The 11,839-nt window shown below is 36.9% G+C and overlaps 3 protein-coding genes across 4 annotated transcripts; 2 read left to right on the top strand and 1 right to left on the bottom strand.

The window, feature by feature from the left end:
- Nucleotides 2,858-3,532, top strand: LOC107640560. The gene has a single exon (XM_016344071.1). The coding sequence runs from the start codon at nt 2,858-2,860 to the stop codon at nt 3,530-3,532; it is 675 nt and encodes a 224-aa protein (XP_016199557.1).
- Nucleotides 4,322-7,027, top strand: LOC107641846 (eukaryotic translation initiation factor 5A-like). Its single transcript, XM_016345275.2, has 5 exons — nt 4,322-4,502; nt 4,941-5,063; nt 5,208-5,264; nt 5,952-6,026; nt 6,286-7,027. The coding sequence occupies exons 1-5, from the start codon at nt 4,380-4,382 to the stop codon at nt 6,385-6,387; spliced, it is 480 nt and encodes a 159-aa protein (XP_016200761.1). The 5' UTR covers nt 4,322-4,379; the 3' UTR covers nt 6,388-7,027.
- LOC107643569 lies at nt 6,712-11,779 on the bottom strand. 2 transcript variants are annotated; one of them, XM_016347250.2, is made up of 11 exons: nt 11,336-11,774; nt 10,872-10,969; nt 10,001-10,043; nt 9,017-9,078; nt 8,872-8,928; nt 8,370-8,405; nt 8,213-8,290; nt 7,782-7,848; nt 7,640-7,693; nt 7,247-7,350; nt 6,712-7,145 (listed from the first exon to the last, which is right to left on the bottom strand). In XM_016347250.2, the coding sequence occupies exons 1-11, from the start codon at nt 11,631-11,633 to the stop codon at nt 7,050-7,052; spliced, it is 993 nt and encodes a 330-aa protein (XP_016202736.1). In that variant the 5' UTR covers nt 11,634-11,774; the 3' UTR covers nt 6,712-7,049. The 2 variants fall into 2 exon arrangements, with proteins under 2 accessions (XP_016202736.1, XP_020979368.1); XM_021123709.1 differs by lacking the exons at nt 10,001-10,043; nt 10,872-10,969 and having other exon boundaries at nt 11,336-11,779.

Below are 11,839 nucleotides of genomic sequence, written 5' to 3'. Positions count from 1 at the left end.
GCGAGACGAAGTCGGCCAAAAAATCAAAATAAGGTGAGCAAAACTTTGTTTAAATGATTGTGAGCTATTGGAACATTAGGGGGTGGAGGGGGGACGGTAAATTGAGCATGCTGAAATCTTTGAACAGTAAATATAACTTAAACATGTTGGGATTGATTGAAACCAAAAAAAAAGTGATTACTAAATATGAGGTTGCAAGGCTTTGGGGATCTAGTACTGCTGGTTGGGAGTTTGTGGAATCTGTAGGAACGGCGGGGGTCTGTTATTAATTTGGGATGATGGAGTGTTTCAAGTACATCACAGCTATAAAGGTGAGAGGTGGCTGTGTGTTGAAGGCGTTTTAATAAGGACCAACTTCCGCTGTGCTTTTTGTTTGGTGTACAGGGCGCATGGGAGGGAGGCAAAGAGGGGGGTGTGGGAGGAACTGAGTTATGTGGTGGGATTGTGTCAGGTGCCTTTCTATTTTTTAGGGGACTTTAATAAAATTTTACAAGTTGAGGATCGCAAAGGAGTTACTAGCAATATTGAATGGACTGAGAAGTTTCCGGATATTAGGATAAAAGGTGGCCCAAGGGGACTGTCCGATCACTGCCCGGTGATCTTGGAATTAACAAGATTAGGGGGGCCCCTAGACCATTCAGAAGTTTGGATTCCTGGTTTACGCATGAGGGATTTCTGAGAATGGTGAAGGATGAATGGCGAAGCCTCGGAGAAGCGCAGTTCACGTGCAAGCTGAGGGCTTTAACAATACCACTGCGGAAATGGCACAAGGATAACTTTCGGGACATGGATAAGAGACTCATGAGGTTTGAGGAGGAGCTCACCAGGCTGGACAATTTAGTTAGTGATGGGATTTATGATGGTACAACGGAGGCTAGAAGGAAGGCGCTTGTGAGCTTTTGTTCAAAATGGTATATTAGAAAGGAAATGCACTGAAAACAGATGTCTCGGTCTAAGCATGCTGCAAACATAGATAAGAATACCAGATACTTTCATAACATTGCTTCGGCCAGAAGACGGAATAATAGGATCAATGCACTGATGATACATGGAAGACTTGTGCGGAATCAGGCGAGAATAAAAGGTGCGATTAAAGGGTTCTACAAGGATTTATATAGACAGGAATATGTTCCGAGGATTGGAATCAGGGATGGCTTAGTAAAGTGTATCCATAGGGATGAGGCTGAAGCTTTAGAAGTGATGCCGACGGATGAGGAAATCAAGGAGGCTGTGTGGGACTGCGAATCTTCCAAGCCCCCGGGCAGTGATGGGTATAACATGAACTTCATAAAGAAATGCTAGGAGGACATTGGGCCAGAATTCATTGCTGCGGTAATGGGGTTCTTTCAAAGTGCGAAGTTGCCAACGGATGTCAATGTAACGTGGGTGACACTAGCTCCAAAGTTTGAAGGTGCAAAGGAGGTGAAGGATTTTCGGCCGATTAGTATGGTGGGGTGTGTATATAAAGTGATCTCGAAGGTGTTGGTGAGAAGAATGCGATCTGTGATGCCGGGTTTGGTCGGAGAGACTCAGACTGCATTTGTAAAGGGAAGGAAAATTCATGATGGCGCACTCATAGCCTGCGAGACAGTTCATTGGCTGAAGACTCGGAAAAGGACAGCAGCCATTATCAAATTAGATTTTCAAAAGGCCTATGACAGAGTAAGATGGAGTTTTGTTGACATTGTGCTCCAGAAAATGGGCTTCGGCCAAAGATGGAGGAGTTGGGTGAAGGAGTGTGTTAATATGGCTACCATGGCAGTCTTGGTAAACGGGTCACCTTCCAAGCCATTCAAGATGGAGAAGGGGCTAAGACAAGGGGACCCACTTTCTCTACTATTGTTTGTATTAGTTGTCGATGTTTTGCATAGGATGTTGGGGAAGCCGTCAGGAACGGCCGCATTGCTCCACTGCTGGTAGGGGGAGATCATATTGAACTGTCGCACCTACAATTTGCATATGACATTGTTTTGTTCTTCCCGCCGGAGACTGAAACAATTGTAAACTATAAGAGACTGTTGCGGTGCTTTGAGTTGATGTCTGGGGTGAGCATCAATTTTGATAAATCGAATCTAATATCGGTGAACTGTGAGCAAAGATGGATTGATCAGGCATGCGGACTACTGGGATGCCAACAAGCTGCTCTACTGGTTAGATACTTGGAAATTTCTCTAGGTGCAAATCCGCGCTTGGTGAAGACTTGGAAACCAATCATTGATAAGGTGGAACAGAAGCTTAGCTTGTGGAAAGCCAAGGTTTTGAATAAATCAGGTAAGATGGTCCTTATCAAATCGGTACTGAATAGTCTCCCCATATATTACCTTAGTCTGTACAAGATGCCGAAGGCGGTGGCGGACAAGCTGATCGCTTTACAACGGAACTTTATGTGGTGCAAGGAGAACGGGAACTATGGTATACCTATGGTAAAGTGGGAGCTAGTTCAGGCTCCAAAAAAGGTTGGGGGCTTGGGGGTTGGTGATGCAATGCTGAGAAACACAGCGCTCCTGTTTAAGTGGTGGTGGCGGTTTTCAAAGGAGGATTGCCCGCTGTAGAAGAAAATTATTTGTTCGTGTAACAAGTTGAACCCAGATGTAATGCTAGCAACTCAGCCTTTACCAGTAAAAGGAGGGCCTTGGAAAGACATATGTCAGCTGAATATAAAAGAACCACGGATTCGAGATAAAGTGGTAAGTGGCCTGGCAATGGAAGTAGGCAATGGTATGCAAACCCGGTTTTGGGAAGATAACTGGGTTCAAGGTGGTGTTTTCAAAGGAAGTTATCCGAGACTCTACTCTATCTCAAGCCAGCAAGGACTTCTCATTGGGGATTGTGGTTTTTGGGATGGGCTTGATTGGATATGGAATTTTCAATGGAGGAGGGAGTTGTTCCAATGGGAGTGGAACTTGTCAATCAGCTTCATGAGAGGTTAAGGCCAGTGAGGTTGTCATCAGGTAGGGAGGATAATGTGGTGTGGAAGTTTGAAAATAAAGGTATTTTCTCTACTAGTTCTGTGATACATGCTATACAAGCGGAGACACTGTCAACTGAGATAACGAGTTATAGCTTCACGAGTTCCATTTGGAAAGGTTTCGTACCTCCGCGAATTGAGCTCTTTGGGTGGTTTGTGCTAGTTGGTAGAGTTAACACCAAGGAGCGGCTGACTAAAATAGGAGTCAACATTCTGGGTGATAGTATGTGTGTACTGTGTACCAAGGAATTAGAATCTGTTGAGCATTTATTCCTTAAGTGTGAGGTAACATGGCAGGTGTGGTGCAAGTGGTTGAGGTCACTAGGAAGAGAGTGGGTGACTCCCGAAACCGTTAAAGAATTGTTCGAGAGTTGGCATGGCATGCATAATAGACAACAAGGGCAGAAGATGTGGATGACAGTGTTCTTTGTAGTGATTTCGAACATCTGGTTGGAAAGGAATGCACGAATCTTTAAGAATGCAAGAGCAAGTCTGGAGGTCATTCACACAAGGACGGTGACGAGTTACACAGAATGGAGTGGTGGTGATCCTGGGGGAGGCTGATGATAGTACTGGGGATGCTAGGGGTTGGTTTATTTGTTGGTAGCTCGTGATGTGTCTTCTTCTTTATTTTGTATGCTCCACTTTAATGTGTTGAGCTTCCTTTGTTTCAAAAAAAAAAAACCTTACCCATCGATAATGTTGGGTGGTTACTTTCCTTTTTGTATAGAGGTTATTTAGATCTCATATTTGAATTGTGAAGCTGAATTCTCGATGCAGTTAAGATTCTGCACACAGGTCGGACACATGGATTGATGAGTCCGTTCCCCATGTAGGTCGGGCAGATGAGGGGAGGTTTCCTGAACCTTTCTTTTATAGATTGGGTTTGTCCACTTTAAGTCTGGCTTCGTTTTTGGACTTGAATATGAGCAATTTTTATCTATGAAAAATATTATGTTGACTAATACTCGTGCTATTACATTAAAAAAATTAAACCAACAAAATTCAATAAAAATCTTTTCTAAGCAGCTAGTCTTTTTTATTTGTTAACTTTGTTTTTAAGTAAAGAAATGTTTGAAAAAAATATAAAATAAACATCTAATTGATCTCTAGTGTGTTTTGGATCACAAGTTGAAACTTATGTATGCTTAACAAAAAAATTTAACAAATTTTATTGTAAGACAATTAAATTTTAAACAAATATGATAGTAAAATAAATTACTTTTCTTTCAAAATATGACCAAAATTGTTTAATCTGAAACCAGTTGTTTTTACTAAAAATATATCTATATAACAAGATCTAGATCCACACACTTAAATTCATCCTATTTTTTTCGAGCTCTGTATCTTTGTTTGTGAACAGAGAAGAGTTCAATTATCCTAATCTGAGTTTTGAATAATAAGAAAAACAATGTCTGATGAGGAGCACCATTTCGAGGCTAAGGGTGATGCAGGAGCATCAAAAACATATCCACAACAAGCTGGAACCATTAGGAAGAATGCTTACATTGTAATCAAAAACAGACCTTGCAAGGTCCCGTCCTCTCTCTCTTTTCTATTTTCTACTCATTCATTTCTTTAATTCTTTTCTCTCGGATCCCTCTTGTAACCCAATTTTATACCTTTTCTTTTTTTCTATATTAGAATAATAATGAAAATGTAACATATTTTAGTTGAAACATGCATCAATTATTCGTTGAATATAATGGTGGTCACATACAAATTGCATGAAGAATTCTACCGACTCACGATTGCATGAGCAATATTTGTTTAACATAAATAAGATAAAAATTTAACACACTAATCTGGAAGGTGAAAATGACCTTAAAATTACCGTTCTAAATCTTAAACTCTGGATTATGATATTAACTTATAATCCTAAGCGTTGTATGTTTATATTTCTCTCGACAATTGTGGTTTAATTGATTGAAACCAAGGTGATTCTTTGAAAAAAAAAATTATATGATGACAGGTTGTAGAGGTTTCAACTTCGAAAACTGGGAAGCATGGACACGCGAAGTGTCACTTTGTTGGTATTGACATCTTCACTGGGAAGAAGCTTGAAGATATTGTCCCATCTTCCCATAACTGTGATGTATGACACTCTGGAATTTTACTCGAATAAGATCATGTCATGTTTATTTACGATTTTAGGGTGGTGGTGGTTGTTATTATTATTATCATTATTATCATTATCATTATTCAATAAATTACAAATCCTTGCATTGTTTTGTTTTAGGTTCCTCATGTCAACCGAACTGACTACCAGCTCATTGATATCTCCGAGGATGGATTTGTATGATTGCGCTTTTGACTCCTTAATCTTGTTTCCTCGCTCCTTTCGTTTTTGGTCACACTACACTCTACATTGCACTTATATCATTAACTTTGAGGTTAAGTTTGATGTATAGTGTCATCCAATAAATTATTATTTACTATTTTTTATGACTATTTAAATAGTATAACGAATTTTTTTTTTTTTCAAAGAATAAATGATTTTTCATAATACACATAGTTGTAAGAGACAGAAGATATAATAAAAAACTGAATTTGTAATCGTAAAATCTGAACGGAGTAGAATTTTACTTTGTAAAGATAGTAAAACCTCTCATTAAAATACATGATTGAACTCTTAAATTTTGATTTTCACAACAATCATTTAGAGATACCTTAAAGATCAAGGAAAATGCCATTAAATGATGGAACTAACCATTTTTAATGTTGAAGAACTCATTATGAGTAGAGTTTTCTTTCTTTAATTTTCATGAAACTGTTTGGAAAAATGTTAGATAGTCATCAAAATTTATTGCTTTTAGCCATCAGATAACTATCAATGTTTAAAAATATGGAATAAAATATATTGTTGAATTACTAGACTAAAGAAACTAGATTAAAGAAATTAAGTTGATGGATAAGTAATGAACAAAAATAATGAATTATGATGTTCTCCTAGTATTTCTCTATTTTTATTTGAATATGTTAGGTGAGTCTGCTCACTGAGACGGGTAGCACTAAGGATGATCTTAAGCTTCCAAGTGATGAAAGTCTGCTTTCACAGGTTGGTATGCTTGACCTTTCTACATTGAGAAGTGATTCTCGTACATATTTTTTTTTGTAGACTGAGTCAACTTTTCTCCACCATTGAATGGGGGTGCAAGTCGTATACTTTACAGTATTGCACCACATCCAATGGTGAAGAAGAGTCAGCAAAATGTGTGTGAATATTTAATAACATTTCAGTTTCACCAGTTATTAGTCACATTATTGAAGATGAGAATATTAGATATTTGTCTTTATTAGAATTAACTTGTATGCAGATCAAGGATGGATTTGCTGAGGGTAAGGATTTGGTCGTGTCAGTTATGTCTTCCATGGGTGAGGAGCAGATTTGTGGCCTTAAGGACATTGGCCCCAAGTAGTAGGCCATGTTCCATACTTCCATGTCACTTTAATGCTGGAACTGGAAAGCATAAGTTGCAAAGAAGATTATAAATAGCAATCTTTCTTTTTCCTTTTAATTATACTTATATGGTTTTATGTGCTAATTTATGCCAAAATGTGTACCATTCTTGAAATGTCTAGTTGTCTACTTTGTGACTTTATATGTACAGGAGTTCTTAACACACACACATTAGTGTTCTCAATATTAGTATTGTTCTAACCAAAAATAAAGATAGAAACCAGACAACTTTAAGCTACGTTCTAAATCAAGAACCAAAAATGAAAGTTGCTCGAACAAACAATTGCAAAACATCCATAAATTCTCCTGAAGTAATCTCAGAAGCATCCAAAGGGTAAAAAAAGTCAGAACAATACTTCTAGTTTAAACTGTTTGAGTGATGCGCAAGATGAACAATATAACGTCAATACATGGAAAATATAAAACATCATCGGTGACTCAGTTCTCAGCTTGTATAATATACTGAACATCACTGAAATATAGGCAGTGAATTGAGTAGTTTTTGTAAGACATATGTTAGAATATAACTTATTCAGAATCATGAGGAGCCCTAGAAATCACTAAATCACGTTTGATGATTTGGAGTGAAGCAAAAGTTCGTGTTATGGCAGATTTATTGACTTATCTTGAAGATCGAACTACTGTCCCAAGCCAGTCATTGGGAATGCTGCTTCTCAGAACTCCACTTAAAGCCCTTAATGAGTGGCTGGTTGCTGCCTGAAAATATTGCAGTTTCAACATTACGAGCTCTAAGATATAAGACAAAACGATGATAAGAATAACAAAGTTTTATTTATATATTTTGAAAAGGAGTTTACTTTTACAATGTAGACATCAATTCCAAGCTTTGCTATCATTGCAGCTTCAGATATCTTTGTTTCCATTCCACCAGTTGTATCATGAGCGGCAACAGTCAACTCAACTGCAGCGGGAAACAAGCCAATAAAATTAAGTTCACATAATCAACGCCAAACATACATGTAAAATTAGTGGTTTAAAGAGAAGTAAACATAAGAACTTCGTAAATTCTTAGAATTGATCATTAGTCATAAGTGGTAACCAGGGACATATCCATTTTCCACAACTAGGGCATTTGCCTCTACCAATCTTTTTTTTTAATATAACATTATAAGTATATAATTGTAAATTGTGCATGCATTTTGTCACCATTACTTAAGGTTTTTCAGTAATGATTTACAAAATCTGCTTACCCGAGTTCTGCAACTTTGGATTTATGACTGACCAGCTTCCATCTTCAGCGACAGCTGTCATAGTTGAAAAAATCGGCAATGAGACAATCAACCACCAAGGTATCCGCCCATATGGAATATCAAGTTTGTAACAAGTGCTCACCGATTTCCTTTAACAGCATTGCATCAGGTTCTGTTGGTGGGCGATCATATACGCCATATACATCTGTCTTTTATCCATACTTGAATGAAAACATTTATGAATGTTTCATAAAATTTCAGATATATAATAATATTGTGATGGGCTGCTCCAAGACTCCAATGCAGTATTGAATATTGATTCATGCAATCTATCTTACATATGCATACATGCTAGTAGTTAAGTGCATTTTGCTTCGGATTTCACCCAACACAGTCATTCTCATGCTTTTGAACTAACACACTTTTGTTAGACAAACAGTTTAGCCATTACCCTCATGATATTTGTCACTGCAAATACTCTAATCACAATTTTTTGCTTATTATGCTCGGAAGAATTTAGTATTTCCAGCTATTCAAGGATACATATGGTTATATATAACATATAATGGATACCATGAAAACAACATATTTAGGCTTTGAGTATGCTGCCAGATGACTAATGATAACATCTCCACTCAAAATACTGCATCCCTGAAAGCATGTTAGTATTAAAAATTTCGTATCTGTAATTGATAAATGAACAATGAAGCAAAATGAATTGAGTCACTACTTGAATATCATCAAACACAGCATCTCCATGTAGAACCTACACAACCAACAATCCCCACGTTACGAGAAGAAAAAGGAATAAAAGTACAATTACAGAATCAGAACCTTCAAAGTAAAACTGAAAGTTAACATACTCATTCTGTGCAAAAAATGTAAGAGTTCAATTTAAGACTGTAAGGATGAAAATTAAGACGATGCCAATTTAAATTATGACTTTATAAAGAAAGAATGAAAAAGTCTTTTTGTATTCCATTGAAAAAGAAAAATATAGTGTTCTTATATTTCTATACATAAATCATTCATGATTGTCATTGATAAACCATGATTTCAGGATTTCTCACCTAGTTTATCATCTTCCATTCCTACTAAAATGAATAGAAGTAACAATATTAAAAACATTCACACAAGACAAAGAAAAGTTGAAGAATGGTAGAAAAGGTTGAAGAATGGTAGAAACATTTTTGAAAGCTTCAAACGATATGGATTAAGGAATTCAATCTTACAGGAGTAAATCCTGACTCGATTGCCTTAGCTACTGAAGATAAATCACCTGAAGATATCTGCACATGTTGAATATGAATATAGACGAATAACTTCATATGAAAAGGAAGAGAAAAGAAATCTATAATCATTAACAAGTTCACTAACATGTTTCTCCTTGGTAAACCATCCACAAGAGAAAGGTGACATTCCAATTGAAGGTATGCCCTCTGCATAAAAGAAACAAATATAATTTTATAATGACATTTCTACTTTTGAAGCGACCATGTAGCGAAAAAATTGATGAAAAACCGCTGCAACATGTATTTACTTACAGTGCAGGCTGTGCAGCATATAGCTCATAAATTTGTTTACAAATAGAGATAAGTTTCAAATATGTTTTACATGTTTCTTTCTTTTTCACTAACAAAAACAGAAGATAAGCCGAGAAAGATAATTACCAAGTGACCAAATCTCAATATTACTGACTAAGTTGTAGGTATATCATGCTTCTATCATGAACATAATAGGATAAAAGCCTAAAACAAAAGTTAGATACTGTTCATACCATGGCCCAAATAAAGCCATGACCAAAAGGTAGCTGGACCCAATGGAAGCTATCCAGATCCAAAGAGATCATTCCAAGAGCTACACTGGTTGACCTATCCGACCTACTTGGGGCACGGATACCATGACCCGTGCCCGACCCGACTTGAGTGGCAAGTAATAGCTTGTCACTCCACTACTTCTGATATATCCACATATCAGTAACCACCTTTACGTGAGGGTAACTTCCCAAATATTGAGTAAGAAACCATCCACTACTACAAGAGAGAAGATTCAAAAGTAACCTCTATAAATACCCCATCAAACTCCGATATTTCTCAATCCCAATTTATACAAACTTGCTTAAAACTTTTGCTAATTTAAGTATCGGAGTCCTTTGCATGTATCCCCCACCACCTTTTCAGAGCTGACGTGAAGGAGACCATTCAAGACCTTCACCACCACCTCCGACCTCTTACTCTCAAGCCCAAAATACCTTACAGCCCGTTTCAGATACGCCTTGGAACATTGGCGCTGTTGTCGGGGAAAAAAAATAAACTTGTGCACGCACAAACAAGAAGAAGCATAAGATAGTTATCACACTACCTCGGGCCAGTGCTCTAACTATTGCAAGATTGAGAGTAGTTACCTGAAATTGGAAATAAATGACATGATAAGAATGGAGGAGATCCACATTCTGTGAGCAATTTGTACTAAAGCAATTGTCTTCAAACAACAAAAATAGAAGGCAGTGCATATTTGTTTTTAGGATTTTTAAAATATCAGCAAAACTGACCTAAGTGGAAACAACAATAACTAATATATCAAAAAAAACTCTAGAGCTATCACTTGGCCAACTTTTGCTGTATAAATTTGGTGCAACAAAACACCCTAATCATCAGGTCTGTCACATTTTCAGTCAATTTTTTTATTAATCTCAAGTGGGAAAATATACTTGATATGTATAGGCTACACTTTGAGACTATGAAAATGATATGCCATATTCCAAATTGCACCAATCAATGTCATTTCTAAGGCAATCCAGTGATATTCTCCTCTACTTCAAAGTTAGTAACTATGACTTTTATGCATAAACTAGACTTAGAAGGCATCGTTTTGGAGGACTAGAGGAGTGCTTTAATTTTGTATAAATATTAGTAGATTTAGATAAGAAAATGCAATGCTAAACTTTTGATGTTTGATATTGATTAGGAAGCATTTAACAAATCCAAAACGGTTACAAATTTGATAAGAAAATTTCTCCAAAAAAGGAATACAATATCAGCATATAAACTGGATTCAGAAACAAAGGTATGCGAGTTTCATATTGAGATTGATTAGCACTAATTTGAGTTTGGATTAGTGGTTAACATCCAGCTGCACTAGTATAACATTCAAAAAATCAAGTTTCCCTTTACAAGTTTTTTAATTACAACAGCAGAGAGATCTTATAAAAAGTTTTCCAATGGTTACTTACAGAAATTCTGGTAGCAACGAAACCACCCTTGACAATAGGTTTATTCAGTTGTCCTTTGTGGACACCAGATTTGCTAGCTTGGAAATGCCCAAAAGAACCTGACAGAACCATCGACCCTATTATGAACTAGCTCTATATCATGAAGAACTAAGATCTAGTTTTTAAACACCAAATATAATGTACCACAGGTAAAATACAAAAACATTATTAACTCAATCCATTGAAGCAATGGAGAAGGAAGAATATTATACCTATAAAAGTTTCTGTTTAAATTTCTTATTCGTATAACAGTTAACTGAGTAAAAAGTTTTGGACATGGCTAGAATAGGTGAGTTCCATTTGTTCAATGTGATAAAATTGCCATCAAATGGATTATTGAAAAGTTAAACTGACCTAATTTAATGTGTAGAGAGCAAAATGGATATTTAATAACCAGGAAAAGAATAAAGGCAGAATAGAGGAACCTGCTCCATGAACAACAATGAAAGGGCTACAATCAATGACGGAATGATCTTTGAATTCATCGGGGTTGCAACAGATTTCTGAGGCACGATGTCTCTTGCTCCAATCCATCCCAGGAGGCTTCTGAGAAGATGAAATCATTGCCTGCCTCAGCTGTTCAGACACCTTGTGAAGAATCTCGTCATTTATCATCTCTAACTCATTTTTACAAGTAATTGCAGCACCTCCGAGTTTAACTATACAGCGAATTGGTTGAGCGAAGGGAGAATGGGGCAAGGTCTGTTGCTCCTCCAAATCCATCAAGGTGACAGGTGACTCTGGCTAGGTCTACCCAAAGTTGACCAATGTTATCATGTAAATGTGAACTTCACACACTGCGCTATTGTTACTTATGAGTGGAATCTCTTTTCCTGTGAGACATCCTTCAGACATGACATGGTTAGAGCTATTGAGCCATTTGCCCATTTCCTTTATTTTTTTTAAAAAAAAAATAAAGAAAAGAAGTT

This window comes from Arachis ipaensis, chromosome B05, assembly GCF_000816755.2.
Source record: "Arachis ipaensis cultivar K30076 chromosome B05, Araip1.1, whole genome shotgun sequence".
NCBI classification, from domain to species: domain Eukaryota; kingdom Viridiplantae; phylum Streptophyta; class Magnoliopsida; order Fabales; family Fabaceae; genus Arachis; species Arachis ipaensis.
The sequence above is the reverse complement of the archived record's forward strand: the minus strand, read 5'-3'. Positions and strand labels throughout refer to the sequence as shown.

Excerpts from the sequence above, each read along its gene's own strand:
- LOC107641846 (XM_016345275.2), top strand. The coding sequence starts at position 4,380 with ATGTCTGATGAGGAGCACCATTTCGAGGCTAAGGGTGATGCAGGAGCA. Across the intron at positions 4,503-4,940 it reads TCAAAAACAGACCTTGCAAG|GTTGTAGAGGTTTCAACTTC; the intron begins GTCCCGTCCTCT and ends ATATGATGACAG. Across the intron at positions 6,027-6,285 it reads ATGAAAGTCTGCTTTCACAG|ATCAAGGATGGATTTGCTGA; the intron begins GTTGGTATGCTT and ends ACTTGTATGCAG.
- LOC107643569 (XM_016347250.2), bottom strand. The coding sequence starts at position 11,633 with ATGGATTTGGAGGAGCAACAGACCTTGCCCCATTCTCCCTTCGCTCAA. Across the intron at positions 10,044-10,871 it reads TCGTTGCTACCAGAATTTCT|GTAACTACTCTCAATCTTGC; the intron begins GTAAGTAACCAT and ends TTCCAATTTCAG. Across the intron at positions 7,351-7,639 it reads TCCAAAGTTGCAGAACTCGG|TTGAGTTGACTGTTGCCGCT; the intron begins GTAAGCAGATTT and ends TTCCCGCTGCAG.
- LOC107640560 (XM_016344071.1), top strand. The coding sequence starts at position 2,858 with ATGGAATTTTCAATGGAGGAGGGAGTTGTTCCAATGGGAGTGGAACTT.